The sequence below is a fragment of the Aquarana catesbeiana genome, linkage group LG06 (assembly GCF_042186555.1).
Source record: "Aquarana catesbeiana isolate 2022-GZ linkage group LG06, ASM4218655v1, whole genome shotgun sequence".
Taxonomy (NCBI): domain Eukaryota; kingdom Metazoa; phylum Chordata; class Amphibia; order Anura; family Ranidae; genus Aquarana; species Aquarana catesbeiana.
Window position 1 is genome coordinate 12,885,578 of NC_133329.1, and position 17,077 is coordinate 12,902,654.

General features: G+C 42.7%; 1 protein-coding gene across 1 annotated transcript in view; it reads right to left on the reverse strand.

The window, feature by feature from the left end:
• Positions 1–1,056: 1,056 nt before the first annotated feature.
• The window catches only part of LOC141148157 (uncharacterized), an 86,501-nt gene continuing 70,480 nt past the window's right edge, over positions 1,057–17,077 (reverse strand). The window contains exon 14 of the mRNA XM_073635338.1: positions 1,057–5,058. Coding sequence (XP_073491439.1) covers positions 4,241–5,058 — 818 coding nt within the window. The 3' untranslated portion in view covers positions 1,057–4,240. The remainder of the gene's footprint in view (positions 5,059–17,077) is intronic.

Sequence of the window (17,077 nt, forward strand, 5' to 3'; positions counted from 1 at the left end):
TTTGGATTTTAATCTTTCAATAAAGATGCCTTCAGCGGGGTGCAGCCATCCAGGATTTTTCCTTCCTTCCTAATTTGAGCACCTGCAAGATCGTATAGGGTGGGAGTCTTCAACAGGTCTGGAGCTTTTGAGGTGCAATTTTTCTTCTTTCAATGGCCCATTACAGGCAGGGACCCGAGGCCCCTTGGTTGTGTAGCAAAAAGTTCAGTGTCCAGCTTGCATTACACCTGTGGCTACCAATCCCAGCACCACCTCTTCAGGCACTGCCATCCCACCTGGCTGCAGCTGCCTGTTTCACCAGCCCTCCAGGCTAACTTCTCCACCACAGTCCTCCAGACTGACACTCACCAGCCCACCCGGCTGACTCCCAGGAGATCTCCCAGACGTGCTGACCTGCTCCTGATGTCCTCTCCTTGCTCCCGTGCCTCCAAGAAGTGTTTCTTCTGTGTGTTTTAGGGAGAATCTTCCAGCACCCGAGGTCAAGCCCCCCAGACTAGGGAGCCTCCAACAGCCTTCTCAGCACACAACTTTTCTTGCTGGCATGACTCATGTCTATTTACGAGGTGGCCTGCCCCCTTCCAGACCCCTCTTGATGGGGATTGGTCGAGGTCCTCATAAATATACATGACAGCCCCTCCTTACTCCCACCCTCCAGCTCTGGAAGTTTCTAACAACCAGACCAGGAGGAAGTGCCAGAGAGAGCTGCCAGATGAGTCACCCAGCCCCCGAGTCACTGAACCCTGACCCAGATTCACAACCCAAGCCTGGCCCTCAGCCAAGCTAAATTTTCCTATACGAACTACTACTTTTAGCACACACTATAGCAGGGATATGCAATTAGCAGACCTTCAGCTGTTGCAAAACTACAAGTCCCATCATGCCCCTGCCTCTGGGTGTCATGGCTTGTGGCTGTCAGAATCTTACAATGCCTCATGGGACTTGTAGTTCTGCAACAGCTGAAGGTCCGCTAATTGTATATCCCTGCCCTAGAGGGTGCTACACATGTAAGAATGTTGTTATAAATGGCCCAGAATAAAAGACACAATACCATATATGTAAGTATACAGGGGCTGATTATTTTTTTATTATTACTATTCATTTTCTTTAATAACTACATGTTTTTATTTATTTCTTTTTTTAATACAAGTATTGTTAGGATCTGAATATGATGTAGTATCAACCTACTGCAGTCACTGTACAGCAGAGCTCAGACTAATTCCCCGTACACACGGTCGGATTTTCCGATTGAAAATGTCCGATCGGAGCGTGTTGTCGGACATTCCGACCGTGTGTGGGCTCCATCGGACTTTTTCCATCGAATTTTTCGACACACAAAGTTTGAGAGCTTGCTATAAAATTTTCAGACAACAGAATCCGTTGTCGGAAATTCCGATCGTGTGTACACAAATCCAAAGCACAAAGTGCCACGCATGCTCAGAATAAATAAAGAGATGAAAGCTATTGGCTACTGCCCCGTTTATAGTCCCGACATACGTGTTTTACGCCACCGCGTTCAGAACGATCAGATTTTCAGACAACTTTGTGTGACCGTGTGTATGCAAGACAAGTTTGAGCCAACATCTGTCTGAAAAAATCCTAGGATTTTGTTGTCGGAATGTCCGAACAATGTCTGATCGTGTGTAAGGGGCATTAGAGAAGCAGCACAATGAATCAATCAGTTGCGTCGCAGTGCTCATATGGTAAGAAGGGGCATGATGTTAGGAGGGAAGAGCAGAGCGATAGGGAGATGAACTCATCAGTCTGCTTTTCTTCTCATTCACTGCCCAGTCACATGCAGACATAGGGACAAGGGTTCTTTAAAGGGTGACTCCACGTTCATGGAAAAAAATATAGCAAATAAAAAAGAAAATAATATATACATCCAATTGCATCATAAGACGTATTGTAATTTAACAACTTCCCGACTGCACCATAGCTGAATGGCAGCTACGGCGCGGTCGGCCCTTACTGGGAGGGCGCCATATGACGTCCTCCTGTGATTACGACCAGTGCAGCTGATCACAGATCAGGGTAATGGGCCAATCACAGCGGCCCTTTACTACATAATCAGCTGTGTCCAATCACAGCCAATCACAATATAAACACAAGCCGTTTATTGGCATTCCTTTCCGCACGCTGGCAGTGAGAGGAGAGGGGAGCCAGTAACCAGCTTGTGTGAGAGGGACGTCTACATTGATAATCAGGGCACTGTCCCGATTATCAGCGCAGCTCCAACAGTGCCCATAAGTGCTGCCAATTAGTACTCACCAGTGCTGCCAATCAGTGCTCATCAGTGCTACTAATTAGTGCCCACCACTGCTGCCAATCAATGCTCATCAGTGCTACTAATTAGTGCCCACCAGTGCTGCCAATCAGTGCTCATCAGTGCTACTAATCAGTGCCCACCAGTGCTGCCAATCAGTGCTCATCGGTGGTACTAATCAAGGCCCACCAGTGCTGCCAATCAGTGCTCATCAGTGCTACTAATCAAGACCCACCAGTGCTGCCAATCAGTGCTCATCAGTGCTACTAATCAAGACCCACCAGTGCTGCCAATCAGTGCTCATCAGTGCTACTAATCAAGGCCCACCAGTGCTGCCAATCAGTGCTCATCAGTGCTACTAATCAGTGCCCACCAGAGCTGCCAATCAGTGCTCATCGGTGGTACTAATCAAGGCCCACCAGTGCTGCCAATCAGTGCTCATCAGTGCTACTAATCAAGGCCCACCAGTGCTGCCAATCAGTGCTCATCAGTGCTACTAATCAGTGCCCACCAGTGCTGCCAATCAGTGCTCATCGGTGTCCACTATCAGTGATACCTATCAGTGCCACCTATCAGTACCCATTGGTGTCACCTATAAGTGCCCATCACTGCCACCTATCAGACATTGCAGCGGACAAATCTGACACTAAGTGACACTTTTTGGAGACCAATGATGCCAATACAATGATCAATGCAAAATAAATGCACTGTCGCTGTACTAATGGCACTGGCAGAGAAGGGGTTAACATCAGGGGGCAATCAAAGGGTTAAATGTGTTCCTAGGGAGTTCTTAATAACTGGGTGGGGGAGGTGCTTTGACTGGAGAAGACAGAGATCTGTGTTTCTTAGCAGAAACTCAAGATCTCCATCTTCCCCCCTGACAGAACGGTGATCTGCCTTGTTTACATAGGCAGATCGCTATTCTGCCTCTCTCGGGGGGAGATCAGCGGGTAACAGTAAACATCGGTGTCCGCTGGACCCTCTGGCTTCTGCTGTGTCCAGTGGGAGCGGGCGCCCCAGACCCGGAGGAAGTGGCAACGTGCAGGTACGTTGTTTTGTGCAGTCGGGCCGCCCTGCCGCAGTAAATGCCTGGTGGGCAGTCTGGAACTGGTTAAAGTGATTGTAAAGGCTGAAGGTCGCATGCTGTGCATGATGGTATAAAACCTTCTGTGTGCAGCTCCCCTCACAGCCCCCCCAGATACTCACTCGAGCTTGATTGCAATCCAGTGATGTGCGCAAGAGTGGCCACTCTCCTGAGGTCTCTCCCACCTCATTGGCTGACAGACTCCCATTGGCTCCTGCTACTGTCAATCACAGCCCGTGAGGCGGGAGCAGGGGCAGGGCCGAACCTTATTCTATGAACACACATAGCGGGGCTTGGGATTGAGCGCACACAAGTGGTCACACAGCAAGCGACTTTCTATGGGGGGCACTCATCAGGGGGAGGAGCACAGGGCGCCGGCATGGGACCCGAGAAGAGGAGGGTCGCGTGCTGCTTTGTGTAAAACCATTACACAGAGCAGGTAAGTATAACATGGTTGGTATTTTAAAGAAAATAAAATAGGCTTTAGTAACCCTTGAAATACTTTAAAGGGGATCCTGCCGCTTTTCTCATCAGAACACTGAGAGCGCACCGGGTGATTGAAATGAACCAGGCCCTTCCATTTAGAATCAGTCTGCATAAACAGACAACTATTTCTTCAGAAGGGGACTGTTTGTTTTTTTGTTTTTTTTGTTAAAGAAAAGTGTAGTTATTGTTTAACTGCAGCAAAAAAAAAAATATAAGGTGTCCTCTCTGTTGTACAGGGCCGTACTGTGTGACTGAGTTTTTTTTTTAAATATTAGGACTGGATGGACATACAGTATATACAAATATTTTGTAATTAAAACTGCCCCCATACGGGCATTTGATTTGGGTGTTTGGTTGGAGTTCAGAGTCGGAATGGTGAGGACCCATCACATCTACTATGCTCCTCACTACTCCTGGCATTTGCATCTACTAAGTAAATATTGACAACTCTTTATCTCCTCACTCTTCCTCTGCAATTTGCAATCCTTCTCATTTATAATGTCCCGAATGTTGGTTAATAGCTCATTCACATTCTGATTATTGAGACAACTTGAACCTTCTGTTTTCTGCAGATGTTCTTTCAAATGATGTCCTTTCTCTGGAAATCTCTCCTGTCCTTGAGGTGGAATCTCATGGCCATGTGCCCCTTCCCCTCCCACCTGGGGTAATACATACATTCCTATTTCGCCCTCTTTGGTTTCTCGCTGTTGTTGCAAATTCTCTCTCTCCTCCCCATGCCCATCAATGTTTCTTTCTTCCCTCTCGATTATTTCCTTCATCTTTTCTACTGCCCTATTTTTCTCTAAAGTCAATAAATTGAGTGAGTTCTCTAGTTCTTTGATCTTCTCTTCTTGGGAGAGCACCACTTTCCTTAGTTCTCGGTTTTCCTGTTGTGAATCGTTCCATTTCTTGTTGGGGGCACTGAGCGGGTCAGGAGAGGGAGCTTCTGGAAGGGAACATTTTTCGTCCATGGAACTGGTTCGCTCACTGGATAATGTCCTGGATTTCTTAGGTTGTGGTTCTGCAGTATCACTGTTCTGAGATGTAATCAGACCGTCAACACATCCTGAACAGGAAGGTGAAGAATTCTTGGTGGACACTTGGTCTGATGTTATTCTATTCTTATGATCATCAGCAAAATATCCGTGAGTTTTCACTGAGGATTCCCTTTCTATGGAAGGTGCTGCTTGATGCTCTGTGTCTGGGCTATGGTATTTGGCTTGACCTGAATAAAAAGAAGGAAGAAAGATGGAAAAATGAAATCTATCTATCTAGCTATGTTTTTATTCTCTTATGTCCTTCAGCAGACGTTAAATCATTGCTCAATCTGGTGCAGTTACCTGAAATTAGTTTTTTATTACAAATAGTCACATGTCAATTGAAATCAGACTTGCAGTGGGTGTGGCACTGTGTAAATTGATGGGCAGGAGCCGGATGTATTAAAATAGACCCGTGTTTTGCCCATGCAAGGAAAATCAACAGACGTTATTTATTTTTGTCATCTCCAGCAGAAGAAACTCACCTTTCACTCTCAAGCTTCTCTAATACTGAGTAGAATTTCCCCTGAGGAAGGACACGTGACCCTGTGTCGACACGCGTAGGGGAGGGGCGAGGATGGTGAAGGGACCCTTACGAGGAGAGAGTAGTCTGTGGGGAGATAGCGGTGTATGTGGCTTTGGGGGAACATGTAACACACATGTCTGTTAAAGTCTGGTGTGCTGGAAGCACCACCAATATGTGAGTACTCAATTTTTAATACATGTTTTAATAAAGTCACTGTTTAATGATATAAGCACTATTGGAGCCTTTCTTTACCCATATGTACCCTGATATTATCAACTGACGGGAAAGCTACTTTATGGAGTGTATATATGTATATACCGGTGTGTATATATATATATATATATATATATATATATATATATAATGAGTACAGGATTCTGGAGAACTAGATCAACTTGATTTAGCCCTGGAGAGGCTAACAAGTGCTGTTTGACCAGTGGTGGTCCGTAATGCACCCCCTAATCCATGTACCCAGCCCCTAATCTATATGTGGGATGCCAGACACATGGATTCCAATGTTTTTTGTTTTTTTCTTAGAAGCACATAATTAGAGCCAGAGGCTTAAAAAAAAAAGGGTGGGGTGGGCCCGGCCCACCCAGTTGCGTGACAATAGCGAATTAGGCTCAGGAAGTGGGTCCCGAGGCCACTCACCCGATTAACCGAGAGGAGAAGCGATCCTATTGGCCACCGAGGAGGAGGAGGGAGGAGAAGCGGGGAAGCCGCCGTATGCCACCAAGAGGAGGAGACGTTGACCGGAGAAGGTGACCTAGATGGGGTAAGTGCGGGGCTGACCGACCAAGGGGGGGGGCGGTGCCTGTGACCTCAAGCGACCAGGGGGGTGTCCATGGGGCTGGCTGTGTTTGACCAAGCTTAATTGTGAGGTCACACAGGTCGAGGTGAGGATACATCTACCGGGGGGGGGGGTAGAGGGGAGCACGAGTGGGGTGGTACATCGTTTTGTTTTTGCAGCACAAATGGAGGAATTGGATCAAGAAGTCCTCCTTTTCTTGGATTGTGATTTGTTGATGGGCTCACAAGGAATATACTGTATGTACTGCACATTAGAGGACTTTATTTTAGCACCAATAACTGCATGTTTTTTTTTTTTTGCTCAATAAGTTGATATTATATGAATATCATATAAGTTGACACTATTGATTTAGCATTTTGTTATCTATTCACATTTATGTTTTGATTGGTAAGCACATCGCGGCACTTATATTGATTTTTTTTTATCACATATGTTCTATGTTCCGGGAACCATCTACAGGTACCCAAGTGCTACTGGGTGCTTGTAGAAAGGACAACCACCTGCATGGAGTTCCACAGAGTATACTAAGAGTGGAACCATGGACGCCACATTTACATGGACAAGGTGCTGGTGGATCATCCCAATACTGAGGACATACATTGTTGTGTAGTCCTGCAGGTTCTGGCCCAGGGGAGTGGAGGGAGTACCCAGACCCCAAATACTACACTTACTGTAGTCTGTTTTGACATGTTATTGGTTTTGCTGTCTGCATTTATTAGCATGTTCTTTTTCTATTGCATACTGCGTATGACGGTTTGTTCCTATTAAGGTACTGCCAGTTGGGAATGTTGCCCAAGTTACGTTTATATTAAATTTATCCAACAAGTGTAGTGCCAAGCATTTGGACTCTAATGACTCAATTGTTTATTTGTTTGTAACGTTCAAGCCACATGCCAGGTATACGGGCTATTATACCTTGAATTGCGTGCACTGTTTCGTTATTTTGCACTTTTCTACTTGTGTTTTTTTAAGGTTTATGCAAGCCATCTTCCCATGTGTGGGTTCCCCTCACGGCATGAGGATGTGCCATATTTAAAGCAAGGGGAGTGTAAGCAGGTGCAGTTAGCTAGTATGCCGCTAGGTGGCTCTGTCCCAGAATAGTGTGTGCTAACAGAGAATAGTGTAATCAGGTGCTAGGTCCCTTTTAGCTAGAGGCCCTCCCCACCCTGTAGTGATGCTATGGGTGAGTTAGTGCCCATATATATGCCAGGAGCCTTAGGCAGTTGGGGCATGGGAGCCAGAGACCGCACCAGTGTGCGCATGTAGTCAGTAAGTGGAGGCCCTGGACAGGGCTGGAGGACAGGGAGAGGTAGCCCTGCACTCGGAAGAGCTGGCTGTGGTCATCCTGCCTCTTATGGTGGAGGAGGCTAGCGGGGGTTGCAAAAGTCCTTTTTGGCCAGGCCAAGTGTTCCCTGAAGTAAAGCTGGAGGACCTAGGGGCGGTGTACTAAAGCAGAGGCAGACTGCAGTGACCCTGTTTTAGGAACTTCATGTAAACTGGACGCAGATAGCCTAAGGCAAGCCAGAGCCCTCTGAGTGAGTACCAATGACCCTGGAGAGGAGAGAGATTGAGTAAGGGAAAATGGCTTGAGAGAAATGCGGTGTGTGCTGCTTTCACATGTGACTTTTCACATTCTTCCTTGAGATGTAAAGGTTATTGGCCGGGAATGTTGTGGGAATGGAAGGCCTCTGACATACGATTGGCACAAGATGGCGGAGGATTAACCACTTGTCGCCCGAAGAAAGTCCATGGACGTCCTTGAGTTGCAGTGGGTATGCCAGGATGATGCCTGCAGCTTCAGGCATCATTACAGCACCTTTGTGTGCGGCCGGCGATTCTACTTTTTGAAAAAGCTATCTTAGTGGCTTATTAGCTTTTACAGGTGGCGGGAGGGGGGGGGGCAACCACCCTCCCGCCACCTTCTATTGCCTTACCGGGCTCTTCCAACTCACCGGGGAACCTGGGATCGCAGCCGGCACCATCACCAGCCAGCTGACCATAGAGATTGTCTAGGAGGGCAGGAAGGTCCCCCCCGATGATCAGCATTTTTGTCACTTCAGGTTTCCTGGATGTAAAACCATTTTTAAATTGGTAAAGCACCTGACCATGCCGATTTTTGGTGTAATCAGATGCTTGTAATCGAAGAGGAGACATCTGGGGTCTAATAGGCCCCAGATCTCTCCGTAAAGAGTACTTGTCACTGTCAGAAATGATGTCTACATTACATTACATTTACTTTAAAAGTGATAAAAAAATTAAACAGTGTAAAAAAAATAAAAATAATATTCATTATAAAAAAGAAATTAAAGCACCCCCCCCCCCTCGTGTTCGCGCACAAAGGGGAACATATACGTAGGTCATTCATGCATAAGTTAACAGTGTTTGCACCACCCATGTGACGTATCGCCAACGCAAGGTATCGCAAGAGCAATAATTCTATCACCAGACCTCCTTTGTAACTCTAAACTGGTAACCTGCAAAGGCATTTAAAGTGTCGCCTGTGGAGATTTTTAGGTACCTTAGTTTGGCGCCATTCCACAGACGTACGCAATTTTAAAGTGGACATGTTAGGTATCTATTCACTTGGAGTAACACCATTTTTTTAATATTTTACCCCAAAAATTGTATTCTATATTGTGTTTTTGTGCAATAAAGTTATCGAAAGTGTATTTAAAAAAAAAAAAAAAAAAAAAAAAAATGGTGTTTGAAAACCTGCCATGCAAATACCGTGTGACATAAAAAATTGCAACACCCCCCCATTTTTTTTTCCTATAGGGCCTCTGCGGAATACAGTATATAATGTTTGAGGGTTCTAAGTAATTTTCAAGCAAAATAAAAACAAAACAAAAAAAAAAAAAACACTTCATTAAAATGTGTCTTTTTCTCAAAAATTGTGTTTCAAGCAAAAAAAAAAAAAAACACTTCATTAAAATTTTTCCCCAAAAAATGTGTTTAAGCAAATAACGCATGACATAAAAAATTGCAACACCCACCATTTTATTCTATAGGGCCTCTGCTAAATATATATGTAAAGTTTGAGGGTTCCACAGTAAGTAATTTTCAAGCAAAAAAAAAAAACACTTCATTAAACATTTTTTTTCCCACAGAAAAATGTGTTTGAAAAACCGCTGAGCAAATACCGCGTGACATAAAAAATTTAAACACCCACCATTTTATTCTATAGGGTCTCTGTTAAAATATATATATGTTTTGAGGGTTCTAAGTAATTTTCAAGCAACAAAAAAAAACACCTCAACAAAATGTGTCTTTTTCCCAAAAAATTGTGTTTGAAAAAACGCTAAGCAAATACCATGTGACATAAAAAATTCCAACACCCACCATTTTATTATATAATGTTTGAGGGTTCTACAGTAAGTAATTTTCAAGCAAAAAAAAAAAAAAAAAAACACTTCATTAAAATCTATTATTTTTGCCAAAAAAAGTGCTAATACCGCGTGACATAAAAAAATCGCAACACCCATCGTTTTATTCTATAGGGCCTCTGCTAAATATATATAATGTTTGAGGGTTTGAAGTAATTTTTAAGCAAAAAAAACAAAAAAAAAAAAAACACTTGATTAAAATTTATTTTTTTCCCAAAAAAATGTCCTTCAAAAAACGCTGAGCAAATACCGTGTGACATAAAGAATTGAAACACCCACCATTTTATTCTACAGGGTCTCTGTTAAAACATATATATATATATATATATATGTTTTGAGGATTCTCAGTAATTTTCAAGCAAAAAAAAAAACAATTCATCAAAATGTGTCTTTTTCTCAAAAATTGTGTTTCAAGCAAAAAAAAACATCTTCATTAAAATTTTCCCCCAAAAAAAATGTGTTTGTAAAAACCGCTAAGCAAATACCGTGTGACATAAAAAAAAATTGAAACACCCACCATTTTATTCTATAGGGTCTCTGTTAATATATATATATATATATATATATATATATTATGTTTTGAGGGTTCATAGATAAAAAAATCGCAAATCACAACACCCACCATTTTATTCTATAGGGCCTCTGCTAAAAATATATATATGTTTTGAGGGTTCTCAGTAATTTTCAAGCAAAAAAAAAATAAAACACTTCATTAAAATGTATTTTTTCCCCAAAAAAAATGTGTTTGAAAAAAGCGCTGAGCAAATACCGTGGGACATAAAAATTGAAACACCCACCGTTTTATTCTATAGGGTCTCTGCTGAATATATATATATATGTGTGTGTTTTGAGGGTTCTTAGTAATTTTCAAGCAAAAAAAAAAAAACACTTCATTAAACATTTTTTTTCCCACAGAAAAATGTGTTTGAAAAACCGCTGAGCAAATACCGCGTGACATAAAAAATTTAAACACCCACCATTTTATTCTATAGGGTCTCTGTTAAAATATATATATGTTTTGAGGGTTCTAAGTAATTTTCAAGCAACAAAAAAAAACACCTCAACAAAATGTGTCTTTTTCCCAAAAAATTGTGTTTGAAAAAACGCTAAGCAAATACCATGTGACATAAAAAATTCCAACACCCACCATTTTATTATATAATGTTTGAGGGTTCTACAGTAAGTAATTTTCAAGCAAAAAAAAAAAAAAAAAAACACTTCATTAAAATCTATTATTTTTGCCAAAAAAAGTGCTAATACCGCGTGACATAAAAAAATCGCAACACCCATCGTTTTATTCTATAGGGCCTCTGCTAAATATATATAATGTTTGAGGGTTTGAAGTAATTTTTAAGCAAAAAAAACAAAAAAAAAAAAAAACACTTGATTAAAATTTATTTTTTTCCCAAAAAAATGTCCTTCAAAAAACGCTGAGCAAATACCGTGTGACATAAAGAATTGAAACACCCACCATTTTATTCTACAGGGCCTCTGTTAAAACATATATATATATATATATATGTTTTGAGGATTCTCAGTAATTTTCAAGCAAAAAAAAAAACAATTCATCAAAATGTGTCTTTTTCTCAAAAATTGTGTTTCAAGCAAAAAAAAACATCTTCATTAAAATTTTCCCCCAAAAAAATGTGTTTGTAAAAACCGCTAAGCAAATACCGTGTGACATAAAAAAAAATTGAAACACCCACCATTTTATTCTATAGGGTCTCTGTTAATATATATATATATATATATATATATATATATATGTTTTGAGGGTTCATAGATAAAAAAATCGCAAATCACAACACCCACCATTTTATTCTATAGGGCCTCTGCTAAAAATATATATATGTTTTGAGGGTTCTCAGTAATTTTCAAGCAAAAAAAAATAAAACACTTCATTAAAATGTATTTTTTCCCCCAAAAAAATGTGTTTGAAAAAAGCGCTGAGCAAATACCGTGGGACATAAAAATTGAAACACCCACCATTTTATTCTATAGGGTCTCTGTTAATATATATATATATATATATATATATATATATATATATATATATATATATATATATATATATATATATATGTTTTGAGGGTTCATAGATAAAAAAATCGCAAATCACAACACCCACCATTTTATTCTATAGGGCCTCTGCTAAAAATATATATATGTTTTGAGGGTTCTCAGTAATTTTCAAGCAAAAAATAAATAAAACACTTCATTAAAATGTATTTTTTCCCCCAAAAAATGTGTTTGAAAAAAACGCTGAGCAAATACCGTGGGACATAAAAATTGAAACACCCACCGTTTTATTCTATAGGGTCTCTGCTGAATATATATATATATGTGTGTGTTTTGAGGGTTCTTAGTAATTTTCAAGCAAAAAAAAAAAAACACTTCATTAAAAATAAAAAATATTTTTTCCCGAAAAAATGTACTTGAAAAACCGCTGAGCAAATACTGTCTGACGTAAAAAATTGCAACACCCACCATTTTATTCTATAGGGCCTCTGCTAAAAATATATATATGTTTTGAGGGTTCTCAGTAATTTTCAAGCAAACAGATGTGGATTTTTACATGTATGTGAGAAGTGTCAGAACTGGCCGGGTAGGAAAGTGGTTAAAGCGCCCAGGAGGAGGGTCGTTGTTCTTCCAAGAAGACGCGGGCAGGGACATGCGCTCTTGGCACCAATACTCAGCCAATCACAAACCCCCCTTACAAGCTTCTTTATCATGTTTTACAGCAATCATGTAAGAATGTCATTATAAATGGCCCAAAATGAAAGAGGAGAATATCTATGTGAGTATACAGAGTCTTAAAGATACATTCCAGGCAGATATAAAAGACACAAATAAATGCAGCTCTGTAATCTTTACTAAATCATTACATTTATTTTTTAATGCAATTAATTTATCAATGCAAACAGCATTAGGACATGAATATAACTTAGTATCACCCTTTCGCAGCCTGTACAGCAGAGCTCAGACTAATGCCACGTACACACGATCGGACATTCCGACAACAAAATCCGTGGATTTTTTTCTGACGGATGTCGGCTCAAACTTGTCTTGCATACACACGGGTCACACAAATCTTGTCGGAAATTCTGAACGTCAACACGTACGTCGAGTCGAGAAAAATGAAGTTCAATAGCCAGTGCGGCTCTTCCGCTTGATTCCGAGCATTGCGTGGCACTTTTGTGCGTGGGAATCGTGCACACACGATCGGAATTTCACGACAACGGATTTTGTTGTCGGAAAATTTGAGATTCAGATCTCAAATTTTGTGCGACGGAAATTCCGACGGAGAATGTCCGATGGAGCCTACTACACGGGCGGAATTTCCGACAACGAGCTCCCAGCGCACATTTTCCCGTCAGAAAATCCGACCGCGTGTACGCGGCATTAGTGTTCCTTAAAGGGGAACTTCACTTTCATGAAAAAAATTATATATATATACACAATTGCTACACAATATTGTAAATTAATGTTATCGAAAATTAATTTTCAATTTTCAGTCTGCAGCCGCTGTAGATCAACAATTTCCCAATTTCCCTTTTGGGATTAATAAAGTATTCTGTAATTTTCTAAAAAAAAAAAATCTACGCATTTTTTGGCAATCTGGGGGCTGTACACCGCTGGTATACAGAGCGCCCCCTAGAAATATCATTTCCTGCTTGTGTGATTGGCTCACTGATTTTCCCAGAAGTCTGCACTGAGATATAAGTCAGGTTTTGGTCATCCCCTGCAATAGGAAGTTTAGTTTTGGTGAGATTCTTTCTATGGTTTAAAAGAGAAGTATGGCCAGAGCTTGTGGGTCACAGGAGTCCATTTGCTTTCATTTTCCTGTGACCCAGAGGTAGCTGATAACGGGCTATTGGAAGTATCCAAACAACATTGGGTCTTATAGATATTTGATTAACTATCTTCTATTTCATTCTTATTAAGCTATATCATAGTTTATCATAAACTATTTTATTGATTGATCTTTTACCATGTCATATTATAATTTAGGTGTATTATTATTCATGAATTGTATGTGTCTGTGTGTTAATCTGTTTTGGACTATAGTTCCTTTTTTACAAAATTCTGCTCCGCCCTGCACCTTGATAGAGATCTAGAGTAATATTCCCCTCCCCCTTCCCTGTGTATATTCTATATAATGGCCCTGTATGGTCCCTTCCATGTGGTCTGCCTGAGAAAGGAGCGCGGCTTGCCGTAATGCCACTCACGAAACGCGTCGCATAGCACGTGACGTCATCCTCCGTTGCCATCCTTCCTATTGCGCCTCACGCCTCGCTTTGAGTCTCCCCACAGCAGCTGGTGTCTTGCCGAGAAAGTTCCCCCGGCGGATAAGGACCCCCCTGTACTGCGCAGTCGCAACGCTTGCGCAGTACGAACGACTACAGAGCCGCCGAAAATAGCCGAAGCTGAAAAACTTCAACCAGCTGTACACGGCGCCTGTGTCCCGGGTCCAGGTTCAAGCCCCACCATCCAAGTGGACCTAGGGGGAGAATAAAAAAGTGCCGAGCGAAGCGAGGCCGTGCCCGAAGCATGGCGAGCGAAGCGAGCCCGCGAGGGGCCCTCTAACAGGCGCCGTGTACAGCTGATTTCTATTCTATTCGGCTATTTCCACTGGCTCCTACTGCGCAAGTGCTGCGCCTGCGCAGTAGAGGGGGGGTCCTTATCTGTCAAGGGGAACTTTCTCGGCAGAACACCGGCTTCCCTACACCAGCTGGGGGGGGTTTCAGTGAAGACAGCGTTTGCCTGTGAAGGACTTAGGAACCAGGATCATCACTGCTTGGACTTGCCCTTTGCTGGGAGTGGGACCGATGGGCTTTTTACTTACTACTCAAATGTGAGTTGCCAATCTAATGCGTTATTAAAAGTTATAAAAAAATGTCTACACTTAGAGGCGCCTCTTTCCTTGTTTTTTGCATTTTGTTGGAACCTGGTTTCTGTTCCTATGTGATGGCAGCCCTGAGTACTTTGGAGTTTTTACTCCCCATTCACTACTAAATACTTACATGGACCAATACAGACTGTGTGCTCTACAACATCAGATTTTAAAATGTATTTAGGATATTGATGATTCTAAGCTTTTGGCGCCTTCACTTGTGTTTTTGGGATCCACCCTGCTGCCCGGTTGTCAGCTGGCTCCGCCATTTAGCATGTGCCTGATGGTTGGAGTCCTCCAGTCCCGCCCCATCCCCAGCATGGCTCTCCAGTGAGCGCTAAACCTGCCCGGTTGTCAGCTGGCTCCGCCTCTCAGCATGTGCCTGATGGCTGGAGTCCTCCAGTCCCGCCCCATCCCCAGCATGGCTCTCCAGTGAGCGCTAAACCTGCCCGGTTGTCAGCTGGCTCCGCCTCTCAGCATGTGCCTGATGGCTGGAGTCCTCCAGTCCCGCCCCATCCCCAGCATGGCTCTCCAGTGAGCGCTAAACCTGCCCGGTTGTCAGCTGGCTCCGCCTCTCAGCATGTGCCTGATGGCTGGAGTCCTCCAGTCCCGCCCCATCCCCAGCATGGCTCTCCAGTGAGCGCTAAAGGAGCCGAGCAAAGAGCGATGACTGACAGTCACTGCTCTTCACCTCAAGAAGACCCCAGAACGAAGCAATCAACGGTCATGTGATCACTCAGTTCTCATGCTTAGAGCTGATGTGGGGAAGTTGCACCTTGACACTTATGCTGCTGCTTGGAGGTAAGTAATAATGTTTTTTTTTTTCATATAATATACATCTTCTTTAAAGTGGTTGTAAAAGGCTGAAGGTTGCACACTATGCATGAAGGTAAAACACCTTCATTATGCAGCTCTCTCCGCAGCTCCCCTCCCCTCCAATACTTACTAGAGTGGCTGCTCTCCCGGGTCTCTCCCTCCTCATTGGCTGACAGACAGCAGTGGGACCCATTGGCTCCTGCTACTGTCAATCACAGCCAGTGAGGAGGGAGCAGGGGGCAGGGCCAAGCCCAGTTTTGTGTGTCTTATGGACACACAGAGTGGAGCTCGGGATCAAGCACATGCAAGTGCCCACACAGCAAATGGCTTGCTATGGGGGCACTTGTGGGGGGGGGATCCCAGAGCGCCGACAGGGGGACCCGGGAAGAGGAGAATCTGGGCTGCTCTATGCAAAAACAACTGCACAGAGGAGGTAAGTAGAACATGTTTGTTATTTGAAAGAAAAAAAATGGAGGCTTTAGTAAATCGTTAAATACTTTAAAGGGGTCCTGTAGCCCAGGGATATACAATTAGCGGACCTCCAGCTGTTGCAGAACTACAAGTCCCATGATGGGACTTGTAGTTTTGCAACAGACGGAGGTCCGCTAGATGCATATCCCTGCTGTAGCTTTTCTCATCAGAACACTGACAGTGCACCAGGTGATTACAATGAATCAGACTCTTCCATTTAGTATTGGCCATCATAAACAGGCAACTATTTCTTCAGAAGGAGACTGTTTTTTTTTTTTTCTCAATAAAAGTGGAGTTAATGTTTAACTACAGCAGATAAAATAAGGCCGCCTACTCTGCCATGCAGGGCTGTACTCTCTGACTGAGCTTTGTAAATATCAGGACAGGATGGACATACAGTATATACAAATACTTTGGCAGGTAAAACTGCTCCCATATGGGCATTTGATTTGGGTGTTTGGTTGGAGTTTAGATTCTGGATGGTGGTGACCCATCACATCTACTGTACTCTTCACTATTCCTGGCATTTTTGTAAGTTATTTTTCTCCAGTAAAAATTGATAGGTCTTTATCTCCTCGCTCTGCCTCTGTATCGTGAGATCTTTCTCATTTATAATTTCCTGAACTCCAGTTAGTAGTTCATTCATCGTTTGATTATGGAGACAACTTAAACCTGCTGTTTTCTGTAGATGATGTTCTTTCAAATGATGTCCGTTCTCTGGAAATCTCTCCTGTACCTGAGGTAGAGTTGCATGGCCATGTGCCCATGTGTCCATTTCTATCTCTTTTTCATTGGATTCTCTCTGTAGTAACAACTTCATTCTCTCCCCTATCTCCTCCCCATGCTCATCAACTCCCCCCTGGATTATTTTCTTCAACTCTTCTGCTACCCAATTATTCTCCAAGGTTAATGAATTGACTAATGTATTTAGTTCTTTGATCTTCTCTTCGTGGGAGAGCTTGGATTTTCTTAGTTCTCGGTTTTCCTGTTGCAAATCATACAATTTCTTGTTGGGGGCACTGAGCGAGTCACGAGAGGGAGCTTCTGGAAGATAGCATTTTCCTTCCACGGAATTGTTGGATGATGTCTTGGATCTCTTGGATTGTGGTCCTGCAATAACGGCAATCTGACCGCCAACAGGTGAACAGGAAGGGGAGGAATCCCAGGGGAACCTTTGGTCTGGTGCCATTCTGTTCTTCGCACTGTCAACAGAAGATCCAGAATTCCTTACGGAGGATTCCCCATCTCTGTGTGACGCTGCTTCATGTTCTCTGCCATAGTTGTTATGTTGGGCTTGACCTGAATT